Here is a 26095-nt window from a genome sequence, read left to right as displayed (position 1 = left end):
TATGCAGTATGGTCACACGGTCTTGAGTCCCGAGTATTACTCCAAAGGAGCCATGGTTTCCATACACTGCACTAATGATGGCCAAAAAGCCCGAAACGGCTGTATACAGTCTAAAATGGTTTTATATTTGCAATATACAGCCCCAGTTCTGGATGTGGCTTTTGGAGCATAAAGTAATGATTTCCATGGCTCCTACCACTGCTCTAAGACCCCTTTCACACTGGGGCGTTTTTCAGGCGTTAAAAAAAAAGCACCTGTAAAGCGCTTGAAAGAAGCCTCATCTGCAATCCCAATGTGAAAGCCCGAGTGCTTCAAGAGCCCTTTCAAACTGCCAGCGCCCGAAAAACGCTCGTAAAGCACTGGTTAAACTAGCGGTGCTTTACCAGCGTTTTTCGAGCGATAGTGAGGCGCTTTTAACCACTGCTAGTAGCTAAATAAAGGGTTAAAAGCGCCCACAAAGCGACGCTGCCAAAAGCGCTTTTCAGGTGTTTTGCAGGCACTTCCCATTGATTTCAATGGGAAGGGGCGCTTTAGGGGTGGTGTATTCACTGCTCCAAAAGCGCTGCAAAGAAGCTGCTTGCAGGAATTTTTTTGATGCCCTGCCAGCGCAGCGCCTCTGTGTGAAAGCGCCCGGGCTTTCACATTGACGTTGCGGCTTCTTTCATGCGCTTTTTTTTAACGCTAAAGCACCTGAAAAACGCCCCAGTGTGAAAGGGGTCTAAAATGAGGAATAATCCTCTTCTATTAGGAGATGCAATGGAATGAAACCTGAGAATAATTTGATTTAAAAAGGCGTTACTGTGCGGTCCTGTGCTGAAATATTAATACCACAATCTACCACTAGGAGGCAATAATTTCTAGGAATGCCAGCATCGACTCTATACAGGCATACCCCGCTTTTAAAGAGAAAGTAAACCCTGATGAGTTATAGTAGTCCATTATGTGTCACTTACCTGACACAGGAGCCAGCGAAGTCACCGCTGTCCCCTGTAGTCCGGCGCATCCATCTTCTCGGTGGGTCTCGCTGCTCCGCCGCTGTCATTCGGCGAAGCCGCGATGACGTCACTCCCGCGCATGCCACGGGAGCCGACACGCACGGCATCTAAGTCGTTGACTGTGCTGCGCTCAGTGCGCCTGCGTACCGTAGACAGCGGTGCCTGTCTTTCGGCAAATATCTCCTAAAGCGTGTAGGTTTAGGAGATTTCTTGGACCTACAGGTAAGCCTTAATCTAGGCTTACCTGTAGGCCAAAGTGTGTTGTAAGGGTTTACAACCACTTTAAGTACACAATGGGGTTTATTTACTAAAGTTGGAAAGTACAAAATCAGGCTCACTTCTGCATAGAAACCAATGAGCTTTTAGGTTTTATTACCAAAGCTTAATTGAACAAGCTGAGGTTAGAAGCTCATTGGTTTCTATGCAGAAGTGAGCCTGATTTTGCACTTTCCAACTTTAGTAAATAAACCCCATTATGTACTTAAAAGTGGGGTATGCCTGTACAGTGGTGCAGGCTTTCCGTTCATTGCAGACCGCACTCGGTGCTTTAGAAATGGTACCTGGTGAGGGATGGCAGTGAACAGATTCAAGACTACTGATGGCAATACAGATGGACCCCTCTGTATAATACCTTCCATTGTATTGTTGTAAGAGTTTTGACTTTAATATAAATCCTGTATTATAATCAACAGTTTGTGCAGCACTTTACATTGTAAAGAAAAAACAGTACAGTTACAATACAAGAAGGTTATGAGTGCCCTACTCCTGAGAGCTTACAATCTAATAAGGTAATCGCTCTTTAATACGGAATTGGCCTTTTATTACTGCTGGGATTGTCTAAACACTGTCTGTGCTGGCCTAGCTCCTCCACCCCTCTCCTTCCTAGAAATGTGGCAGCTGGTATGTCATTTTTATTTATTTTTTATTTACATTTCTTTTGTTTTCTCTTCCTCCAGGTACCCTTTTGTGCTTTCAAAAAGCTCCATGTACACAGTCGGAGCCCCCCACACCTGGCCGCAGATTGTGGCGGCTCTAGTCTGGCTAATAGACTGCGTTAAGGTAACAACTTTCAATATGGATACTGAATTTCCTTTAACCCCCTTCTCATCCTCCCCTGGTGTCCCTTTAAAAAGTTCTGAATGCCCAGGGGGGAGGGAGGGATTGGAGATCATGTGACCAATGTGATTGGCTGTCAAAGTGGTCACATGATTGGTAGCTGGTCACCCCAGCTACTGATAGTTAGCGGGCACCAAGAGCTGTCTTTGACAGCTCAGTCTCTGTGCTGGAAACACAGTTATTGCTCGTTCAGCACAGAAACCTAGGCTGCTCAGTGACGCCTATGTGCAGGTGTTAAAGCCCATCCTTTTGCCACCGCACGTGTTTAAATGGCAAAGTGGTAAACTGTTATACCCAGCGCCTGTTGTTAATGTTATATTCTGTGAACTTTGTTACTGCGAACACTGTTTACAGAGCCAATCCAAGTGGCTCTGTACCTTTTAGGATCTCTAGTCATAGATACATTGATCACACGGATTAAATGATGTTCTGCAATTAATTTGTCAAGACTCTTCTTATGTCAGTCTGCTGAAATTTAAATGTGTGTGTGTTTTTTTTTTTTTTTTTTTTTTTTCTTTATCAGCTGATGTGTGCAATACAGCAGGAGAATCATTTGTTTGAGGAGCCTCAGTTAGGTGCACAAAGTGAGAATGGGATTGACTTCAATCAGGTAGGTCACCTTTGTCCCTCTTTATCCTGTATCTATGACCATACAAGGTTCATGTGTTCCTCCGACCTCTGGTCATACAGGGGTCTTCTGGTCATAGATGGGTCATGTGTCCTTCTGTCCCTCTAACCTCTGGTCATAGATGGGTCATGTGTCCTTCTGTCCCTCTAACCTCTGGTCATAGATGGGTCATGTGTCCTTCTGTCCCTCTAACCTCTGGTCATAGATGGATCATATATCCTATACCTCTAACCTCTGGTCATAGATGGATCATATATCCTATACCTCTAACCTCTGGTCATAGGTGGGTAATGTGTCCTTCTGTCCCTCTAACTTCTGGTCATAGATGGTTCATGGGTCCTTCTGTCCCCCCCCATACCTCTGGTCAGAGATGGTTCATGGGTCCTTCTGTCTCTCATATCTCTGGTCAGAGTGGTCACTCCACTGGTCCAATTTCTCCTTCTTGCATCTTTAGCTGTGTATTCTTCAACTTTTCCAAATAAATTTTGCTCTGCTTTTAGTAGACCCTGTCACCAACTTAAAATGTTTTTCATTTTGCTCACAATGTGCTTTTTAAACTTGCTAGAAAATGTGATTATTGCAGGATGGTTAATTTCCTAGTACGCCCCCTCCTTGCATATCATCATAGCCCTCTCCTCATCATAGCCCTCTCCTGGGTAGGTATAATTGCTTTTTGAGCTGCGCCTGCTCCTCCGGCCTTCACCTCCCTACATAACCTTTTACGTAGCTTCTGTGGGAGGCGCAAAGAAAAATACTATAAAATGTCAGTTGAGTGATTGCTAAGGCTGCTGACATCACATCCAAGATGGCGCCCAGCAGCAGTATCCGAACATTTGGATGTCTACACAAGGGAGGATTATACCAGTACATAACATACCTAAAATGGGGTAAATGCATGTGTCTTTTGTTGAAATGAATGGTCTGGTGACAGGGTCTTTTTTTTTAAATGCAAACCTATCCCAGGTCAGGTCTGTAATCTTCTTCTTTTGTGTGGTTGTAGGTGTTCCTGGACTACACTGTGAAGTGCTATGATCAGTTTATGGAGGGCAGTGACACATACGAGGAAGCGGACGCAGAGGTTTGCGCCAGACTCAGTAAGTGGTGTTCCCGAGCTGTTCTTCTAATCTCAGTCTGTCTGCTAGCTGACGTCCCTCAGACCCCATTCACACCCCGATGTATCGTAGCTCGAAGCTCCAAAACGCTCAGGAAGAAAAAACCCTGAACAATGCCCTGCAAACCACATGGTGCATTTTTCCCCTCCCAGCAAGGTAGTGGTGCTTAGCACTGTGTACAATAGCGCAACCCCAAACCCATACATAATGCATTAAAAAATGCCTTAGCCCCTAACCCCACCCCCAAAAGAATAATAAATTAACCCCTAACAAAAGATAAATACATAATAAGAAAAAACAAATAATTTAACCACTAACAAATATAATACATACAAAATAATAAATAACCTTTAAAGTTTTACTAAACCCAGGACCCTGCATTTACTATATCTGGTTTCCCACAGTACACAGAACATAGAAATGCAATTATTTTAGTAAATGTAGACTACTAAATACCTTTTCTCATCAGCCGTATACAGCAGTCTTGTGACTTCTATCATTACCTGGTTAAAGCTTGTAGGAGGAGTTTTCATACTGCTCTGACTGTTCTCTGAGGATGCTGGATGCCTGACCCTCTGTCTGGACGGTGCTGATTGGCCCTGTGCTGATCACATGCACTTTCCCAAGAAACAAAATACTCTAGCAGTACACACCAAAGTGAGCATGTGCAGCCTGTCCCCCTATCTCTGTAAATATCAGGAAATATATTGGAGACAGTGGAAGGGGGGGGGATGGGGGAGCAGAAGAGGAGGATCAAACGGCCTTTATACACAATGCAAAGGATTAACCCCTTAGGTTCCGCAGTGAGTATAACAGGCATGCTTTACTCCATATACAGATTTTACTGTTGTGGGTTAGTAACACTTTAAAGCGGAGTTCCACACTTTTTTTTTTTAAAGTTTTATTAAAAGTGTAGCTACTGACTTTTTTTTTTTTTTTTTTATATTTTAGTAAACAGACACTCGCCTGTCCCACAGTCCAGCGATGCGGCCACCCGGAGCCTCGATCCTCTCCCCCTTCTCTGCTGGCGCCATCATAGCGACTGTGGGCACCCGGCCATGACCGCTTTCGGCTTCGAGGCCGGGCACACACTGCGCTTGCACGAGTCACGCTGTGCTCTGCTAGTGGCCAGCCAATCTTCTGGGACCTGTCACGTGTCTCAGAAGATTGCTGGCAGGGAGGGGCCGCCTTGGGAGAGAGGAGGAGTTGCCTAGGTGGCCAAGCGAAGGAAGTGGGAACAGGAAGTCCTAGTCTAAGTACCCCCCCCAAAATGACATGCCAAATGTGGCACGTCAGGGGGTGAGGAATGCTTAAAGCGGAAGTTCCACTTTTGGGTAACACAGAAATAAATTAACCCCAACTCCTAACCCCCTAAGGCCCCTTTCACACTGGGGCGGTGCAGCCATCGGTATTTTTAGCGGCGCTTTACCGTCATTTTAGCGGCGGTCTGTGGGTTTTAACCCCCGCTAGCGGCTGAAAAAGGGTTAAAAGCGCCGCTTTGCCGTCGGTATAGCCGCACTGTCCCATTGATGTCAATGGGTAGGAGCGGTGAATACACCGCTCCTTCACCACTCCAAAGATGCGGCTAGCAGGACTTTTTTATTTTTTTATTTTTTTTACCTTCCTGCTAGCGCACCGCTCCAGTGTGAAAGCGGCCGTTTTTTTCAGGCGCTACACGGGTGCTATTTTTAGCCTGAAAACCCCCCCAGTGTGAAAGGGGCCTAACTAAATAAGAAATATATAAATAAGTGGATTATTGGCTAATATTTAAACAATTTTTGTGTGTATATGTATGTGTGTGTGTGTATATGTGTATATATATATATATATATATATATATATATATATATATATATATATATATATATATATATATATATATATATATATAACAATTAAAAAAAAAATGCTTTAAAAACGAGCAACAAAACGCCCAAAAAAGATCAAAAACATGACACTCGTGTACAAATGTGGCCTCAATATGTGACTTGAACTGTGCATACTGGCTTCTGACTGGCAGCTGTATCTTCTTCAGAGGCGCTGTATGCTGTGGACGAGTGTCACCTGGAGTCGCTGCAGGCGGAGACTCGGAGCTTGGCGGAAGAAATTGAGAAGCTGGAGAGAGAAAAGGAGCGAGAGCCGGTAAGTGGCGGGGTCTTCTGGGTGCATTTCCATATCTTAGGATGGGCAGATTGAGAGCCAGCTCTAACCTGGCTTGGCAGTGGATTCCTTGTATTGTGCAGCAGCCTTTTGTTTCAACAAGATCAAGGTGTCACTCTTGCACAGCAGGATTCCCCAGGTTTTTTTTACCCTCATTACAGAGATTCTGTTGGAAATCATAAAAAATTGCAGGTAAAAGCACAGAAATTTTTTATTTTTTTTAATTTTTTAAATCACTTGCGATGTGCCTTTTTAGAACTTGCTAGACCTCTCACTCCTTACATGTCATAGCCCTCTGCTCTTCTAGAAGTGGCCAATTACTGTCTGAGCTGGCCTAGCTCCTCTGCCCCTCCTCTCACCTGCCAACATCAACTTTTATGTAGCTTCTGTGGAAAGACAAGAAACCTTCACCCCCCTTCTCCCCAATGGAGTTGGACTGACTATTATGCAAATGTGACTTTGCATAACAGATGGCGTGGTTATGCAGAATGTGTATCTTTCAATCTCTCCAGAGGGAGCATCCTTATATAGGACAATAGTTGAAAGTGGTGCCCCCCAGGCACGTTTCGCCTGGATACCGGTGGTTTGATCTGTATCAATCTGATGTATTTTGCTGTTTCAGGACCGATTGGCCTCCATGAGGAAACTGAAGGCCTCCCTGCAGACCGACATCCAGAAATATCAGCATTACCTGACCGAGATGGAGTCTCATTCTGCATTGCTGGACCAGCGTGTCGGCAGCGTCAGCGAGGAGCTGGAGGCCACGGGTGAGTGCATGTGCAGAATCCTGCCTGAGCAACACACAACAACCAATCAGATTTAACAAGACTGGTCGCTGGGGTTCTTGGTCTTGAGCATCTGATTGCACTTTCTGATTCTGCCTCTTGTTGTAAAGTTTAGCTGAAAGCAGTTTGTCAGGTGGTATTTGTAAAAAGTGAACACCCACTATGAGTTAAGTCCAAGAAGGTGCATGATCTCTCCTGGGTTTATCAATAAAACGAACGTGTCACCACACAGCATCAAATCATGACCGTTTGGATAGAGATGACAATTGCGAATTGTTGCAGTTGTCGTGTCTATCCGAACGGTGATGATGTGATGCTGTGTGGTGACGCGTTCGTTTTATTGACAAGGCATTAGAATATTGGATGGGTCCTCTATTACCCTTGCTTCTGCCTATAAGAAATTGATGAGATCATCTGCTTGTCTTTATGGTCATTCATCACTTTTTATTATGAAAAGTTTTTTGAAGTCTAATCCGTTTGTTTTTTGAGGCTACATCACTATATTACATATTTCCACGCTGAGAGCCCTGCGCAATTGCCCAGGCTGCGTGGCATTTATTATGTATTTTTAGCCTCCTACTATCGTGAAAATTGCTGCTCCTGAGGAAGCGTGATTCACATGCAACATGTCGAGCCTCTGAATTGAAATTTCTGATATACCCGGATGTAGACTTAGATAAACAACACTCCAGATACCCATATCAGACAGTGCTTTTGGAATCGCTCCCGACTTATGATTATGAATATGGTTACTATGTGATATCAATGTCTATATGTATAGGGTATACTATTATAATAACTATACTTTAACTTTTTTTTTTAATGTATTTTTAATAAAACAAGAAAAACATTTTATTAGGTCTTTATTTGGGTGCCTATAATATAAAGTCCATCTCTTTTAGGTTTATTTTCAATTTAGTTAATTTTGGGACATTGGCACCCCACAATTGGTACTTTCCTAGTGTCACCCTATGTTAAAGTACCCCTTTGAGCATCTAACTCTATCCAGCCTAAAGTATACCCAGGATTAGTGTATCGGCTTATCTGAGCCTTAAAGGGGGCACACGTTTGAGCCCCTAGAATGCACTGGTTGTTTTTTTAGGTTTTCATGTTATGAACTAATAACAATATTGAAAGATTTTGGACTCCTAGACCTTTTTAATGATACTCTCCTTTAGGCTTTGTACATGTGATCTTTAACTCTGGGTCCTTTTTTCTTTTTCTTTTTCTTTTTTTAAATGTATTTATTTAAGGGCTGGCCTGATTTGGTTGAGAGTAACTGATAGTGACTGCAACCAGTGTGAATATAATTGGCCAGCTGCTAAGTCCATTGACTCATTTGTTCTTGCTTAGTATTAAAAACCAACTAGAGTTCTAACACTTATTCCCTTTTTACTGGAATCTTTTATTTTATTTTTTATTTTATTTTTTTCCCCGTGTGCTTGTTGTGCCCCAGTGAGGGAATTTTTCCCTTCACTTCCTGTTCTGTCTGATACCCTTCAAATATACAAGAAGTAGAGACAGACGGAATAGAACTTTTTTTTTAATTTTTTTTTTTTTTTTTTTTTAACATGTTCTCCTCTCTTCTCCAGAGCTGGAGTATGAAGCGATGAAGCAGGAGAACCTGAGGTTGAAGAACATCCTGGACCACCAGAAATACTCTGTAGCCGATATAGAGAGGATCAAATACGAGGAGAACGAGCTGAAGGAGACGCATGGCAAACTGAGCAAAGAGCTGGATGATGCTAAGCAGATTCTATGGGGCGAAGAGCTCAAATACGCCAAGCTCAAAGAATCGGTAATGACCTTTATTGTATTTGACTACAAATTCACTTCAGTACATTGCAGTCAGATCTCAGTTTGAAGCACCCAGACAAAGCTGGAAAGCCACAGGCCACCTCACGTGTCCTCCATATTAACCACTTCCCACCCAAGGTATGTACCTGTACGTCCTCGGGTTTGTGGTTCTACCGGGATGATGCCTGCATCTACCGGCTTCATCTCGGTATCATTTTCAAGGAATCTCTTTCAGGCAGAAGGGATCTGTGTGGCTAATTAACCACTCAATCACTTCTGCGGGTGGCGGAACAGGGGTCGTACCGTCTCTCCCGGGCTCTCCTATCCCATTGCAGAGGCCGGAAATGATGCAGTGATGGCTGCCCTGTACAAAGCAAGAGTAACTGATGTAATTTCTGTCCCGCCCTTTTGTTTATTTGGTGGCCAGGAAAGCAGCCGAACGGACCAATCTGTGTCTAATCGGCTGCATGGGGGGGGGGCCCAAGGAGAGATTTAGGGTCTAATAGACCCCAAATCTCTCCATAAAGAGGACCTGTCCCAGCCCATGCTGTCACAAGGGATGTTGTTCATCCCTTGTGATGGCAATAAAGTTGGTACAAAAAAAAAATTTGGCATAAAATTTAACAATTAAAAAAAATATATATTTAAGCGCCCCGTCCCACCCCGCTTGCGAGCAAATGCGAACACATAATTACCCCTGCACACAAATGTAAACGGTGATCGCAGTCAGAGCGAGAGACGTTAAAGAAGAAGTCCAGCCTGAGATTTTTAGGCTGGGCTTCTCCTATGGGTCACAGGAGTGCAATTCGGTCTGAAGTCCGCTCTCCGCTGACGTCATTGCCATCAGTCGGGGCAGCGCGTCATTCCGACTTCCAAGTTGGGATTCGCCAGCTGCCTTAATTCTAGCACCAGACCTCCTGTGCAACTCTAAACTGGTAACCTGTAAAGGCGTTTAAAGTGTTGCCTATGGAGAATTTTAAGCACCGTAGTTTTCCAAGATTCCACCCCCATCAAATCATTCTCTGCAGCTATTGCCTTTTGTACCACCACCCCCTCCCTTTAGAATGTAAGCTCTACAAGCCGGGCCCTCCTGTGCCTTTTGTATTGAACTGTACTGTAATTTGTGGTGTTTTCCCCCCTCCCTACATTGTAAAGCACTGCGTAAACTGTTGGTGCTATTTGAATAATAATAATAATAATAATTCCATGGGCAGACTCAATATTAAAGCGTGACATGTGAGGTATCCATTAACTCGGCGTAACATCATCAAAATCTTTCTTGCTCTACCTGACCTTGGCTTGGTATCAAGAAATCCCCAAACGATGTTCACTTCTTAAGTGTTTGAACAGTACTGACTGGCATATTCAAGTCTTTGGATATCTATTTCCATTTTTTTAAAGTTTCGTTACCTTGTTACACAGGTCTTTTGACTGTTCTCTTCTACCTCCCCATGGCTCAGTGTCTAGCCTGCTTAGGGCAGCCATGTGAGAGCTAACAAACTCATTGACTATTTATGCACAGACATTAATTGTGATTTTAAAAAGCCACAAATGTGGGAAATTAACCTTTTTTAATTGCCATTTTAACCTGTGTGTGCCGCCTTCTGTGTCTGTACCAAGGCCAAACATTACAGGGTATGCAAACTTTTGATCAAGGTCATTTGGGTAGTTTCTGTTGCCATTATGATATAAAAAGATTAAACACAGTTGATAATAAATGGCTTCAGCCAAACACTAACCATGAGTCAAAAGTTTGTGTTATCATTCATATTCTCTAAATAAGGGCCAAAAAAATAAATCATAAGTTCTGCCAGGGTATGTAAACTTATGAGCACAACTGTAGATAGAAACCGAGCTGTACAAGCCATGTTTGGTCAATTCTGATTGCACTGACTCCCACACATATTTTTTTGTTTCTCTTCAGGTGGACACAGAGATAGCCGAGTTTTACAAGTTGGCTCGAAAATTACGCATCATTCCTTCCACCGCAGAAAACGCCCACGGTTACGACCTCCAGATCGATTGTAACCTAGACAGCGAGGAGAGTCTCCACCACTGCCGAAACCAGATCAATGTAAGGATCCCGGGGTGGATCACCTGTAGGCAACAACGTTGTGCTATTAGAGTACACGTCTCTGTTCACATTGGCCTTCATCTAGACATCTTTTGAGGCAAGAAGTGTTCTTGACTGAAGCCCATGGAAATTTCAAAACCATGAAAATACTGGAACTGAGGCGCGGGCACAGATCCTGCCTTTCATTACTGGGAGCATCTTCCTAATCAGTAATAATCTTTGACTTTGAGGGGGCAGCTTTGGAGCGCATCTCTATAAGCCCCTGTACACACGGTTGGAGATTTCCACAACCAAATCCGTCGATTTTGTCCGTCATATTTAGTCTGACGGATTGTGTCCGAAACTGTTGCATACACACGGTCGGACTAAGTTGTCGAAAAATCAGATCTTTCAGAAGGTGATGACGTAATTGCGTTACGATGGGACTAGATTCAGGCTAGTAGCCAATAGCTTTGATGTAGGAATTTGATCTGAGCATGCGTGGCACTTGGTCCGATAAAAATTCGCTACACATGATCGGATTATGTCCGACCGGCCCAGTTGGTCGGGAAATATTTCCAACATGTTGGAAAATTGGGTCCAACGGAATCAGTCCGATGCATACCACACACAGTCAAATTATCTGACGACACGGTCCGATAGGACGCATTCCGACGGATTCTCCAACCGTGTGTACGCGGCATAATACATGTATATTGCTAAAGGTTTTATCCCTATAAAGATCCTGAAAGTACAGGAAGATTCTTCTGCCCGAAATGCACACGGCTCCTGTTCTGGGCCAACACACAACGGCTTTGGGGTGTCAGCCCTGTCCACTTGGGTGTTTTTTTTTTTTTTTTTTTTTTTTGGTTTTTTGCGTTACTCAAATCCTCCTATCACCACAACACAGACATTAATTATCTGCATTCCCAAGTTAAGAATGAGAAGGGATGATTAGACAAAGGAAGTGTGCTTTGAATTTCTAACCTGATATTACAATTTTTTTTTTTTTGCTCTTATTGAACATGTGTAACATGCCTGTAAACCCCTTACATGCATGGACACACAGGCTATCGTAGAGGTGCTTTTTGCAGGCTGAAAAAATACCAGATGCCTATAAGAGGCAATTTTTTTTAAAGTGATTGTAAAGGCTGATGTTTTTTTTACCATTCTCTGCATTAAGGTAAAAACCTTCAATGCTCCACCCCTTAACCGAGCCCAATCTCTATCCAGCAATGTACATGAGAGCAGGGTCTCTCTCAACTCTCTCCCTCATTGGCTCAGAGACGGCAGCAGGAGTCATTGTCTCCCGCTGCTGTCAATTACAACCGGTGAGGAGGGGTAGGGGCAAGCCAAGCTCTGTGTCAATGGACACACAAAGTACGGCTTGGGAGAGAAGACTACATGAGAGCCCCCATAGCAAGTGGCTTGTTGTGGGGGGGGGGGGGTACCTGGCAGAGGGGAGGAGCCAGGAGCAGAAGCAGGGGACCTGTGGAGAGGATCATCAAGGCTGCTCTGTGCTTTGCACAGCAGGGGACCTGTGGAGAGGATGAGCAAGGCTGCATGGCATGTTTTGTAAATGAAGAAAAAAAACGAAGGTTTACAATCAGTTTAAGCCCCGTGTGCATGAGGCCTAAGACTAAATAGATAGTGAAGGTGCAAACAAAGATTATTATTATTATTATTATTATTATTATTATTATTATTAAAAATAATATTTTTATTAATAATCATACATATAGGTGTGTGTGTATGTATGTATGTATGTATGTGTGTGTGTGTATATATATATATAATTATAAATACGCTTCAGTAAATCCTCAAAGTTCATTCCCCCAGGCAGCAATCTGCTGATAAGACTGCGGCTCTCTGTGTGAGATCGATGGTCTGCCAAACCCCTCTACTGAGTCAGGGCTGGAGATCATCGGTCAGCATGTACAGAGATGACGGATTTCACACAGAAAGCAAACGTCTTCTCTGCAGACCGTGCCTGGAGTGTGAACATTTACTTCTAAACCAAGTACAATGTATCAGAAATTCTATGCAGTTTTATTAAGTCTTCTTTGATACGTTAATCCTTTGTCCTTTCCTTTCTATAGCTCCCCTTGCTGGAGATGCTGACACAGTCGGAAGATCAGATAACGAAGGCTGTTAATAAGAAGATGGAGATTCAGGAAGTGAATGAGCAGGTGGGATGGAGCTCTGATTATCAAACAGATCCTTTATACAATGTAGAATACAGTTTTCTTCTTGCATCTGTAACGGTTAGACAGATTCTGTTTTCATTGTGCTGGTTTGAGGATGAATGGGACAAATTGAATTCTAGCTGTCATTACTTTTCAGTCTCTTGAGGAACACAGGAAGTCTTGTACGATCGGGTTATACTGCCTCCTACAGGAGAATCGAACACTGCAAAAAAAATTACAGGCTAGCCCTGGATATTCCCTCCTCCCAGTGCTCCTTCGTTTTTTGCTAGTGTGCCCGGAGAATAAACATTTCTTCAGCTCTGCTGTTTTTTGGGGTTTTTTTTCTCCTTCTGTCAGCACTCCTGCTGAGCTGGTCTCTATAAGCAGGCATCCGGATCAGCCTTTGATTTGGAGTGCTGTACCCAAACCCTGATGGACACTGCAGGGCTTGCCTAAAATGTGATTTTTCAAGTACTGGATTCCTTCTGGTGTTTTTTTTCAGATGTCTGTGTACTGGTAAAAGTTGCCTGCAAACTGGATATCAGCATTAGAGTACTGCATACCACATAGTTTATCTGGGATTTTGCTATCACTACTGGAATGTGTAATGCTGAGGATCGGAGGTGCAGTACGTACACGTTGGGCACATTCATATTATAACTTCTATTTCCTTTGCCTGTTTACTAAATTTGTACATGTGTACTGCTGTTTTGTTTTTCTTGATATACAATAAAAAAAAAAAGTTTGCTGCAGAGGTCCAGAGCAGTGGCATTGCATCAGTGTTTGCTCTGTCTCTGAAAACCTCTGTCTGTTGAGCAAGACTGTTCGGGCCGATGCAGTGGGAGCTGCCTTACTGTTTGCATTCCTTGGGCACCTTTCACAATTCCAGCTACTTCAGGTTCTACTGCAGAAAGTGTAAACACTGAATGGGTGAGCAATGATGTCATCCACTGGATGTAGATCAGGGGTCTCAACTTTCGAAGCAAAGGACCGATTTACTGTCCTTCAGGCTTTAGGGGGGCCAGACTGTGGCCAGTAAGAGTAGAAAATTCCCTCTGGCATCAGTGCAGCTCGTTGTACAAAATCAACAATGCCGAATCTGACTAAGTACATGCAGGGGAGGGACCTCATCCCCGCCTTGCCAAAGAAAGCAACCAGCGATCAAGACCCGGAATCCGGCTGTCTGAAGATGTCAGCGTCCAGGCGGGGACCTCAAGGAAGCTGCATCGGTGAGTATAGCTCTGCTTTAGGGTAGTTTGGCCTTTCACCTCAACCAACGTATCGTCCTTCTGTCCAACTTCAGTTCACCTAAAGACGTTCTTCTTCCTCCATGGTCTAGATGTAGTTTGGGCTCTCAGAGATTATCTTGCAGCCACTGCTATCTTCAGAAAGACTGACTCTGTCTTGCCATTCCTGAAGGTCTCCATAAAGGTGAACCAATTTCTTGTTCTACCATTTCTCAGTGGATCAGACAGACCATCATTAAAGCCTGTGGTCTTAAGGATCGGAGGCAACCCTTTCCTGCCGAGCACATTCCTCCTAGATCTGTAAGTGGTTCTTGGGCTATTCAGAATCAGACTCCTGCTTCTATCATAACCCGGCAGTACAAGATCTCTCGTGTCCCTTTAACCACTTGCTTACTGGGCACTTAAACCCCCCTCAGTCCCAGACCAATTTTCAGCTTTCAGCGCTGATACACTTTGAATGACAATTGCGCGGGCATACAACACTGTACCCAAATGAAATTTTTATCATTTTTTTTTCCCACAAATAGAGCTTTCTTTTGGTGGTATTTAATTACAGCTGGGAGTTTTATTTTTTGCTAAACAAACAAAAAAAGATGCAAAAAAAAAAAAATCATGTTTTAATAGTTTGTTATAAAATTTTGCAAACGGGTCATTTTTCTCCTTCATTGAAGTGCACTGATGGGCTGCACTGGTGGGCACTGATGGGCTGCACTGATGGGCTGCATTGGTGGGCACAGATAAGGCGGCACTGATGGGCACAGATAAGGCGGCACTGATGGGCACAGATAAGGCGGCACTGATGGGCACAGATAAGATGGCACGGATGGGCACTGATAGGTACCACTGATAGATGGGACTGCTGGGCACTGATGGGCGGCACTGCTGGGCACGGATATGTGGCACTGGGGTGCAGCACCTTTGAGGCAGATTGTGGGCACTGCTGGGTGGCACTGTGGGCACTGCTGGGTGGCACTGTGGGCACTGCTGGGTGGCACTGACGGGGGGCACTTACTTTTAATAAGTGTGGCACTGCAGGGGGCAGGTGGGCACTGGCAGGGGGCAGGTGGGCGCTAGCAGGGCTGGCCGTGATCGGGACTGATGTCGGGATCGGGACTGATGTCCCGATCACGGCCGCCGGTGATCGGCTTTTTTTTTTCTCCTCGCGCTGTCAGTGCGAGGAGGAATAATAGCCGATTACGGGCTCGGTTATATCACATGATCAGCTGATCACGTGATAAGGGGTCGGGATCGACCCCTTGCACGGATCGGTGATCAGGCGAGTCTCATGGACTCGCCGATCACAGGGCGCGCAGGCCGTTCGTACACGGGACTACGTCTATTGACGTCGTCCCGGAAAAGAAGATCCACGCTGTAGCTGTCATTTGGCTATAGCGCGGATCTCAAGTGGTTAAGGAATGCAATAATAGGATTTAATGGTAGTTTCCACTAATTTGCTCCAATATAATTGTAGAAAAGATTGCACGCTCATTTGTGTCCTTTCTTTCTGTAGCTGAGATCCATGAACTCTGATAAGAGGAATGATGTGAAGAAACACAAGGTTGAGGCCCAGAGGCTGGATGAGCTTTTACTGCAGAAGAATCAGGTAAAGTCTTTGTTTAGATGTGTGCAAGCTAGGATTATGGGAATTGGTGCCCCCACCATTCAACTAATGATTGTGATCTTCTCAGGATGCAGAAGAACAGGAGAAGAAATGGGCAATTGAGCTGCAATCTGCAGATAAACATCGCCAGTTGCTGGAGTCCGGAATAAGCAAAGGGCTGGATGAGGCGATGAAGGACCTGGAGAGGACCCAGCAGGCGTAAGTACAGAGCAGAAGCTCTAACACAGCTTCTGTCCTTGGGAGATAGCAGCAGGGGCAGAGGCACAGCTTTGTGTAGCCACATTCTCCTAATGGAGTTAAGATTACCATCTGATAATAATACTGAGGATTGGGAACCACAAGGTTCATTTCATTGGTCTCTATATACTGTACTGCAAATCATTTTGTGTGCATGTGAGTAGCTGCCAGTAGCCTTCATTTAGGCCTTACTTTAACCACTTGCTGACCAGCCACAGTACATTTACTGCGGGAAGTGCAGGCACAATTGCGTACATCCACGGATTGTGGATCCAGTAGCTGTGATTGGCCCACAGCTAACACATGGCACCTGGGCCAATCACAGCGCCCTGTACCATGTGAGTAGCTGTAGAAAATCGCAGATCATTAGCTATCACAGCTGTCATGAATGTGACGCATTTATGACAGTTGAAAATATTGCTTTAGTCTTACACGGGGATCTTCTATGTGTACTAAGATGCAAGAGACAAACTACAAAGTCCTCACTAGATGTTATCCGACCCCGGTGAAACTGCAAAAGAAATACCCTTCTCTATCGGATCGATGCTAGAAATGTCAGGAAGATAGAGGAACAATTCTTCATGTCTTCTGGCTATGTCCAAAATGAGAAGACTATTGGAAGACGATTCAACAAATAATTCAAAAATTTATGGAAAGTAGAATTCCTAATGATCCAGCTTTTTTTATTATTATTATTATTTATTATTATTATTATTTATTATTATTATTTTTTTTGCTTCACGTATATAGTATCCCTAATAAAACTTATAAAAATTCAGCCCTGTGCCACCTGCTTGATGCAGCAAAGACCTGTATTCTCTTAAGCCGCGTACACACGGGCGGACTGTTCGCCCAACTTTGTCCGCTGAACAGTGTTTCAGCGGACAGTCCGCTCGTGTGTGGGCTTCAGCGGACAGTTTCAGCGGACAGTCTGACGAACAAAGTTTTTCGGAATTCCCGTTAGACAGTCCGCTGAAACTTGGTTTGAGCGGACAGTCCGCTCGTGTGTAGGCTTGTTCGTCAAACTAAGTCTCGCGCATGCTCAGAAAGAATTTACACGCCGAAGGTTGCATTGCAGTGTATAGGATGTCGTATTTTTCGTCCCGTCGTACGTGCCGTTCACGTCATCGCGCACGGTTTCAGCGGACTGTTCGTTCATCGTGTGTGGTCAAGTCCGTTCATGCAAATTTTGAGCGGACTGTTTGTCAAACTGTTTGACGAACAAAGTTGGGCGAACAGTCCGCCCATGTGTACGCGGCCTTAGGCTGGAAATCTACTAAAGCGTCTACGGTAGGAATGTGGTTTAAAAAGGTGGAGGGAATTAAGAAAATGGAAGAGTTAATTCTTACTAAACGCCATCAAAAAGAAAGCTATAATAAGACATGGACTTCTTGGAATAGGTATATTTTTTCGGATGAGGGACAAGCCTTGTTTGAAAGCGATGTGGTAAACTAAATTTTTAAAGTAACATTAATGAACTAATTAGTAAAATGTGTGGGAATTAAATCGTTGTTGTTTTTTTTTTTTTTTTTTTTTTTTCTTCGAGATTGAGCAATAATAAGATCTTTTCGGTGGCTTGTTCACCCCCTCCATTGTCCTTAGAAAAAAAAAATGTGTATATATAAGAATACCGAGTTAGAGAAAATTTGAGGCATAGGAACATATAAGTGTTCAATATGATGGAATAGACACCAAGGCATGGCGAAATAATGTGGGGAGTCCAGATGTCTGTCAGGAATTGTAGAATTGGCTATTATGTTCTATAATTTTCATATTCTTGTTGGACATACCTGGAGAAAGTGTGTGTTTTTGGTTGCTTCTTGAAATAAATAAAATAATTGTAAAAAAAGAAAATATTGCTGCCACAATATAAACGAAGTGAAACGATCAGCGCTACCTTGTATCCTAACGCAAACAATCAGTGACCTGTATACTAAAACATACATAAATCTCAATATTAATGTAATGTTAATGAATAATAATAATTTAAATATGAAATCTAAAAATATGAAAGAGCTGCTGTACACCTATCAGTGATTCACTACACAACAAAATTGCATATACAGTCATGCTCATAAGTTTGCATACCCTGGCAAAAATTGAAAAAATTTGGCATTAATATTAAAAGTATGACCGACCAAGCCTTTTATTTAAGGATAGCAATCACATGAAGCCATTTATTATCGCATAGTTTTTTGGATCCTTTTTAAATCTGAATAATAGAAATCCAAATGGCCCTGATAAAATTTACATTCTCTGGAATGTTTGGCCTTGGTACAGACACAGAAGGTGGCACACACAGCTTAAAATGGCAATTAAAAGTTATTTTCCCACATTTGTGGCTTTTTTAAATCACAATTGTGTCTCTGTATAAATGGTCAATGAGTTTGTTGGCTCTCGCATGGATGCACTAAGCAGGCTAGACACTGAGCCAGGAGGAGGTAGAAAAGAACAGTCAAAAGACCTGCATAACAAGGTAATAAAACTTTACAAAGATGGAAAAGGATATAAAGATACCCAAAGCCTTGAATATGCCAGTCAGTACTGTTTAATCACTTATTAAGAAGTGGAAAATTAGGGGCTCTTTTGACACCAAGCCAAGGTCAGGTAGACCGAGAACGTTCCCTGAAGCTGAGAAGAAACTGTAGGTGCTAGGCAGAGGCCAGCGGCACTCTGCCCTGTTGCAAAGCTGGTAGTAGAAGCTTCACTACATTAGCTTGTCGCTGTAGAGAGGCGCCGACTGCCCCGGTGAGGGGCAGAGGTCTTTGACCCTCTGTCCGGTTGCCAGCGCTTCAGCTGGAGACGCTTGTAACTCCACAGATGCTGCTGGCAGGAAATCCCATATCCCTGTCAGCGTTGGAGTAAGGCTGACTACCTCTTCTCTCACTAAGGCCGAAACTGATGTCAATTCAAGTTGCTCGAAGACATCAGTGAAGGGACTTGTTTCTCCTCTCTGGGCAGTCTGCCTAGAAAAGATCAAAGAGATACAATGTTTCTACTTATGAATGAACTCAACTCTGTGTGTAGAGTTTTCAGTTTAACCATTTTAAAGACCAAATCTTTTCTGACACTTGATGCTTACAAATAAAAATTCTGTATTTTCTGCTAGAAAATCACTTGGAACCCCCAAAAATGATATATATTTTTTTAGCAGAGACCCTAGGGAATAAAATAGCAGTTGTTGCAATATTTTATGTAACACGGTATTTGCGCAGTGGTCTTTCAAACGCAATATTTTTTGAAAAAAATACACTAATGATTAAAAAAATAAATAAAAACCGTAAAGTTAGCCTTTTTTTTTTTTTTTCATCCAAAAGTTTTGTGTGTATGTATGTATGTATGTATGTATGTATGTATGTATGTATATATAATCTATCTCTCTCTAAATTATACATACAAGTGAACTGATTGGATGTTTGTTTTGTTTAATAAATGTTTAAATGTAACAAATTTTCTGTATTACTTAAGGCTGCTTTCACACGGGCAGGCGTTGACGGTAAAACGCTGCCAGTTTTAGCGGCGCTATTCGGCTTCTAGCGGGGCACTTATAATCCAGCTAGCGCCCGAGGAAGGGGTTAAATGTGCCTGTAAAGCGCCGCTGCCAAATCGCATTGCATGCACTTCAGCAGTGGTGCCCATTAATTTAAATGGGCAGGAGTGGTGGAGGAGCGGTATACACCACTCCAAAGATGCTGCTTGCAGGACTTTTTTATTTATTTATTTATTTATTTATTTACGTCCTGCCAGCGTGTGACAACACTCGGGGCTTCCACACAGACTGCAGGGGAGCCATTTTGCAGGCACTTTACAGGTGCTATTTTTAGCCCAAAAGCACCTGAAAAACGCCCAGTGTGAAAGGTGTCTAACTGTTACATTTTATGAGATGAAGAGGGACATTTTTTTTTTTTTTTAAATCGGCCTAACATATCGGCCCAAAAAAAATCGGCATCATATATCGGCCATCCGCCGCGGAGATTTCTAAATATCGGCATCGGCCAGAGAAAAAGCAATATCGGTTGACCTCTAGTGTAAGACCCTTAGAGGCCACACTAGACTTATTTACAATGAACACATACACACGTATAGCAGACAACCCCAGACAGGTGGCTGGAGTTGATGACATCCGCATCTGCTATGAGTCCCAACAGTGTGAAGCAGTCACTATTCCTAATATGGCATATAGGCCCTATACAGAGATTCCAGAGTCGGTGTGTCTTGGGGAGACATGGACTTGAATCCAAAGTAACATTACCTCAAGGGTCCCCAGGCATACACCTCACAAAGAGTATTGTTCCCTTAATAACCAGGACCCATAATCAGTAATAAAGAGGCTAGCATTCCATCCCCTCAAAGCCTCTGTCCCGGGTGAGTCTAACAAAAAATACCCCCATAAAATTGCGCTTACAAGAAGTTGAATAAAAAAACGCATTTCTTAATATCTCGCTTGTGAGCTCACCACACCACTCATGCGATCACGTAACGATTCAGGGCTGGGCTCCTCCTTCTATACGCATTACCAATAGGGTAGCTTCTTCAGTAGGATATACAGAAAACGATTTGCAGGATCCTTGGAAATATCAGATTCCCTTTTAGCACTGTGGGTCTGTAAATTTTATTCATATGACAAGTGATGAGGCTACAAATTTTTATTTTGTGTGGATACTATGGAATAAAATACGTCAAAACTGCCACTTTGAAATTCTGTTTTATAGTGGGAGGTGTGTGTGGTGTTTTTTTGTATTTTCCTTCTCTATGACCTAGTATTAGATGTATTACTCTTAAGTTCTGTACACCTGAGATTGGCATCAGTATGAGATCACAATCTCAGTTTCCCATTCCAGGTTGCAGCTTGTTGAGCACCAGACTGAAGAGGAGACCAGACAAGTGGGCAATAAGCTGATTCGGGTGGTGACCGGTGTGGCCTCTCATGTGGGAGCAATAGAGGTGAGGAACTGTCCACAGTACAATAATATCTGCAATGAATACAAAACAGTTTGGGGACCAAGAGATCACAATTAGACACGTGCACTGACAAAAAATGTATTTGTTTTCTTTTTCATTTGTTTTTTGTAAATTTGAAAAAAGGAAAGGAAGATCTGAAAATTAGAACAAAAATTTGAAATGACTAATACTAACTAACTATTAAATTATAGGTATTGGAATTTCCTTCAAATTTGGCTGTTGGTAAATGTAACAAATACAAATTTATCTGAAGTTACGAATTATCCGAAATAAAGAATGCCGCATCTAAACAAATGGAACAAAACTAAATAATAATAATATGTTTTTATTATTATTCGTTACGTTCCATTTGTTTTAGATATGACATTCGTTATTATGGATAACTCATAACTTCGGATAAATTCATATTTGTTACATTCACGAGCAGCCAAATTTGAAGGGAAATTCCAATACCTATAATTGAATAGTTGGCTATTATTGGTTATTTCAGGTTTTTGGATTTCCGAATTTGTTGAATTTACGAATATTCGGCAATTTTGAATATTTTTCCAAATTTATGAATCTGTCTAAATTTGTTAAACGATATATATATAAGCAGTTTATTTTTATTTTTTATCAACCGCTACCCCACCCAAAGTGTGTGTGTGTGTGTATATGTATATATGTATATATGTATATATGTATATATGTATATATGTATATATATATATATATATATATATATATATATATATATATATATATATATATATATATATATATATATATATATATATATATATATATATATATATATATATATATATATAATAATTATATATATATATTATAATTATATATATATATATATATATATATAATATTATAATTATATATATATATATATATATATTATAATTATATATATATATATATATTATATTATAATTATATATATATATATATTATATTATAATTATATATATATATATATTATATTATAATTATATATATATATTATATTATAATTATATATATATATATATATTATATTATAATTATATATATATATATATTATATTATAATTATATATATATATATATTATATTATAATTATATATATATATATATTATATTGTGAGAATTGACCATTGTTCCCCATCACCAAGTCAGAACATGAGGGAAAACCTTAACAGAGAGAGGGTGATTAAAAAAAAAAAAAGATTATAAACTTTCCCTACCAATAAATTAAATTTTTTTTTTTTTTTTTTTTTTTTTTTTTTTTTTTTTTGTCTGGAGCCGTACTGAGGAAAAAAAGCCAACCAGAATTGCAAGGCCTAGTAGGCTTCACTGTCCACATGCTTGTTCTGGAACAGAGGGGTTGATTTACTAAAACCAGAGCGTGCAAAATCCTGGTGCAGCTGTGTATGGTGACCAATCTGCTCCTAACTCCAGCTTGTTCAATTAAGCTTTGCCAATGAGACCTGGAAGCTGATTGCTTTCTATGCAGAGCTTCACCAGATTTTGCACTCCAGTTTTAGTAAATCAACCCCCTAGTGTCTCAGAATGCGAAGCCTACTAGCCTTGTAATTCTGGTTGGCTTTTTTTTTTTTTTTTCTCAGTACGGCTCTGGCCAAAACTTTGTTTATTGGTAGGGAAAGTTTTTAGAATCTTCTGCTCCCCCCTTCTTCTTTTTTTTTTTTTTTTTTTTATCACTCTCCATGTTCTGACTTGGTGATGGGGACAACGGCCAATGCTCACAGTTCCCAGTTCATTAGGTTTACTGGTGTTCTCTCTGACCATCCTGCAGTCGCCTTGAGTTCCAGTTGGCTCAGGACTGGTAGGTCAAGCCAGTTGTTGTTTTTTTTTTTTTTTTTTTTTTTTTTTTTTTTCTGGGTATTGCTTCTGGAGTTATCAGGATGAGCTGTAGCAGGTCACCTGTCCCCAACTCTGAAGACCCCCTTCTTGTGAATGGCTTGAGCAGGTCTATAGTCGGTATTTCTCCTTTGAGTGTCCCTGGGTTCTTCTGTGTGCTTTTCTGTCTCAGAAACAACAATCACTAAGGCTGGGCTCTCTATGTAGTGACAGAAGGGCTTTTCTGGACTTCTTTTTCATCTTTAGCCTCATAAAGGAACCCTCCTCTTTATTACTTCATGAGCATTGTGTTGGGTTGAGTTGGGCTGCAACTAGGGGGTAAAGTACCTGCACTGCTCCAGGTTGGTCCGCCTCAATACCAGCTGCTTGTTCCACACGAAGAGGTGCAGGTCCGGCTCACAACTGAGGATTACTTTGAAGAAAAAAGTGGATGACTGCATTCAAATATGCAGAAGATCTCAGGAGATTGTTGGAAATGATCCATCAATGCAAACGCATATACAGCACCTTCAAGCTGTTCAATCTCTATATTTACCCGCTCTGTGCAAAGGCATTGCACAGTGTGGCCCTGAACCTCTGCTCGAGTCCTCCACCAGCGCTCTCTCTGGGCTTTTCCCCTCTGTCCAGTGCCCCCCACAGGAAGCCGCTTCCCATGGGGGCATTTGTGCATGTTTGCTCCCTTGCCCCTCTGCTGTGTCCATTGACAGACAGTGGGAGCAAACAAGCAGGACAAAACTCTGGATAGCCGCACACTGGAAAAAGACTTGAAATCCCATCTTTAATTGAAACAACGTGGGTCATAGCTATTAATAAGCACTGATTACGGTGCAAACGCGTTAGATTTTCCTGTACCCTGTTATTCTTTTTGCTGTGGATTTTTTGATTTTGTTTTGATGTGACCCACGTTGTTTCAATTAAAGATGGGATTTAAAGTCTTTTTCCAGTGTGCGGCTATCCAGAGTTTTGTCCTGCTTGTTTGCTCATGGTGTGTGTAATGGTCAGCACCTGGGGCTCATCAATAGGAGACAGAGCTTCAGTCCTCGAGGATTACTTTGGAGCGGTGGTTCATCCTTTCTATCGACAGACAGTTGGACTCAACCTCGTCCCACGCTCCCTCGTCATTGGATTTGATTGACAGCACATGGTACTCCAGCAAAACCAGTGAGACCCAGAAGTGAAGGGAGAGAAGAGCTGCAGATGTGCACAGCGCTGGATTAAATGAGGACTCGGCTAAGTACAGGTGGTGGTGGGGGGGGTTCAAATTGGATGCCTAAACCTTTTTTAAATGCAAGGAATGCATTAAAGCAAAAACATGTTTAGGCTTTAGATCCACTTTATAGGAAAGAAACTACTTTGATGCGTTTCGCACTGCAAGTCCATAGAATAAATGCTTGTCGCGGGAAATGCGTCAATTCTGTTCCTTTCCAGTTGTGGCCAAGAAATCCGTTCTTCAAAGTAGGCTGACACTGGTGCCTTTACCAAACAGGCCAATGTGCATAGGAACGTTAGCCAGTAGGAGGATTCTTATACACCCAAAAGGTTTACACATTGGATAAACGAAAACCTTTTCCACCTCCACCAGATGATTATTTCCTTCGGATCAAATGCATTTATTTATTTTTTACAGACATTACAGTATATAGCACTGACTATTAACACTGCGCTCTACAGTACTGTGCGTTCACAACCGTCCATACACTCCAAGGAGCTTACCATCTAGAGTCCTGATCTCTCATGCTAGGGCCAATATAGACCGGAACCAATTCATCCGGAGTACCCAGAGGAAATTCATGTAAGCACAGGGAGAACATGCAAACTTTATACAGATGATTTCCTGGCCGGGAATAAAACCAATGACCCCCCAGTGCTGCAAGGCAGAAGTGCCAACCACTAAGCCACTGATGGAAGTGAGATCCATATTTGTCACATGATGACTTGTGTTGGTGTCTCAGGCTGATCTTTCTTGGTCTTCTGTTTCAGAAACTCGTGGAGGAAAAGCGCATAAAGACGGAGCGGGAGTACGAGGCGTTCATGAAGCAGGACTTGCTGGCCGATCTGCGAGAAATCCTGGCCAAATACAAGCAGAAGGCAGAGATTTTAGAGAGACCGCCCAGCCAATGAAACGCCCTTTTTTTTTTATTTGCACCCCTGTGTGCCGTCCTGGACTGTAATAGAGAAACCACCCAAGGAATGAAATGCCGTATTTTATTCACACTTTTCTATGCGCTGTTGCTCGTTTACATTTTGTTTATATTTATTTATGTTTATGTTGTTCTTGTTACTTCAGTAAATAGCAAATATCTCCTCAAACCTCTTATCTGAAATCGTGTCCTGCAGCTCGTTGGGTACCCAGAATACATGGGGGGGGGTGTCTGAATGAGACCGACTGTGGTACAAAACTACTTGATTGCAAACAAAATACTCAAGGAAACCTTCATTCCATGGAACAGCTCCACGTGGAGATTTTATATGTGAGCCCCGGATGGTGTCATTCTTACTGCTAGACCCCAAGTTTTCCGTACTCTACACTGGAGGGAGTTCAGAAAAAAAGGCATTTAATGTACTATAATTCTCTACATAGAATTTTATATTTTCTACTAATTGTTCATATGTAGTTATAGAAAAATAAATAAGCACTCTAGTAACTTTGCAGTCTTTTGTTACATGGCAGTGGCATGTCAGGTGAGAACCTACACTTTTTTATATATATATATATATATATATATATATATTCCCATTATTTTCAGTTTTTTCCTTTTGTCTCCCCTCCCTATAACAATAAAAGCTGGCATTCACTAGTCTGACATGAAAGTGGTGTGACTGTCGATCCGAGTTTAATGAACGGGATCTGACTTTGAGAAAAAAAAAAAACAGCATGGGGTCCCACCCCCAAATCCATACCAGCGCCCCCTCACCTCAAAGCACCTTGACCCCTGTCGATCAAAATGGAGACTCTTCCCCACAACCCTGGGCTGTGGTTGTTGGGGGTCTGTGGGCATGGGCTTATCGGGCCCCCACATCCCCTGCCCCCTATGTGAATGAATATATGGTACCCCTGCCCATTCACCCCCCCAAAAAAAAGTGTAGTGTAACAAACATGATGCAGTTTTTGACAAGTCCTTTATTAAAAATGAATAATGTCTCCCGATTTATAGATCTAACATCAATCACTGGCTTTCGCCAACCGGATAAAATCCTCCTCCCCCGACAAATTCACCTGCTGTTCTGACAGTTCTTATATAGCTATGGGGTGTGGCCATGTGGCATTGTCACCCAAAAACCCCATCCCCTTGTGATGTCACAGATCCACCAAGGACAGGGTGGTGACATCACATGAGGAT

The 26095-nt window shown here is 42.2% G+C and overlaps 1 protein-coding gene across 1 annotated transcript in view; it reads left to right on the top strand.

Moving 5' to 3' along the window:
• The window catches only part of LOC143981632 (kinetochore protein NDC80 homolog), a 40873-nt gene extending 15809 nt beyond the window's left edge, over window positions 1–25064 (top strand). The window contains exons 6-17 of the mRNA XM_077479624.1: window positions 1952–2054; window positions 2635–2721; window positions 3740–3833; window positions 5887–5993; window positions 6634–6778; window positions 8389–8594; window positions 10518–10667; window positions 12746–12835; window positions 15590–15682; window positions 15768–15898; window positions 20779–20881; window positions 24735–25064. Of these exons, the coding sequence (XP_077335750.1) occupies window positions 1952–2054; window positions 2635–2721; window positions 3740–3833; window positions 5887–5993; window positions 6634–6778; window positions 8389–8594; window positions 10518–10667; window positions 12746–12835; window positions 15590–15682; window positions 15768–15898; window positions 20779–20881; window positions 24735–24875 (1450 nt within the window). The 3' untranslated portion in view covers window positions 24876–25064. The remainder of the gene's footprint in view (window positions 1–1951; window positions 2055–2634; window positions 2722–3739; window positions 3834–5886; window positions 5994–6633; window positions 6779–8388; window positions 8595–10517; window positions 10668–12745; window positions 12836–15589; window positions 15683–15767; window positions 15899–20778; window positions 20882–24734) is intronic.
• The last annotated feature ends 1031 nt before the right edge of the window (window positions 25065–26095 follow it).

The sequence above is a fragment of the Lithobates pipiens genome, unplaced genomic scaffold (assembly GCF_037356315.1).
Source record: "Lithobates pipiens isolate NorthernLeopardFrog02 unplaced genomic scaffold, aLitPip1_a1.2 Scaffold_16, whole genome shotgun sequence".
Taxonomy (NCBI): domain Eukaryota; kingdom Metazoa; phylum Chordata; class Amphibia; order Anura; family Ranidae; genus Lithobates; species Lithobates pipiens.
This window is presented reverse-complemented; position numbering and strand designations above follow the sequence as displayed.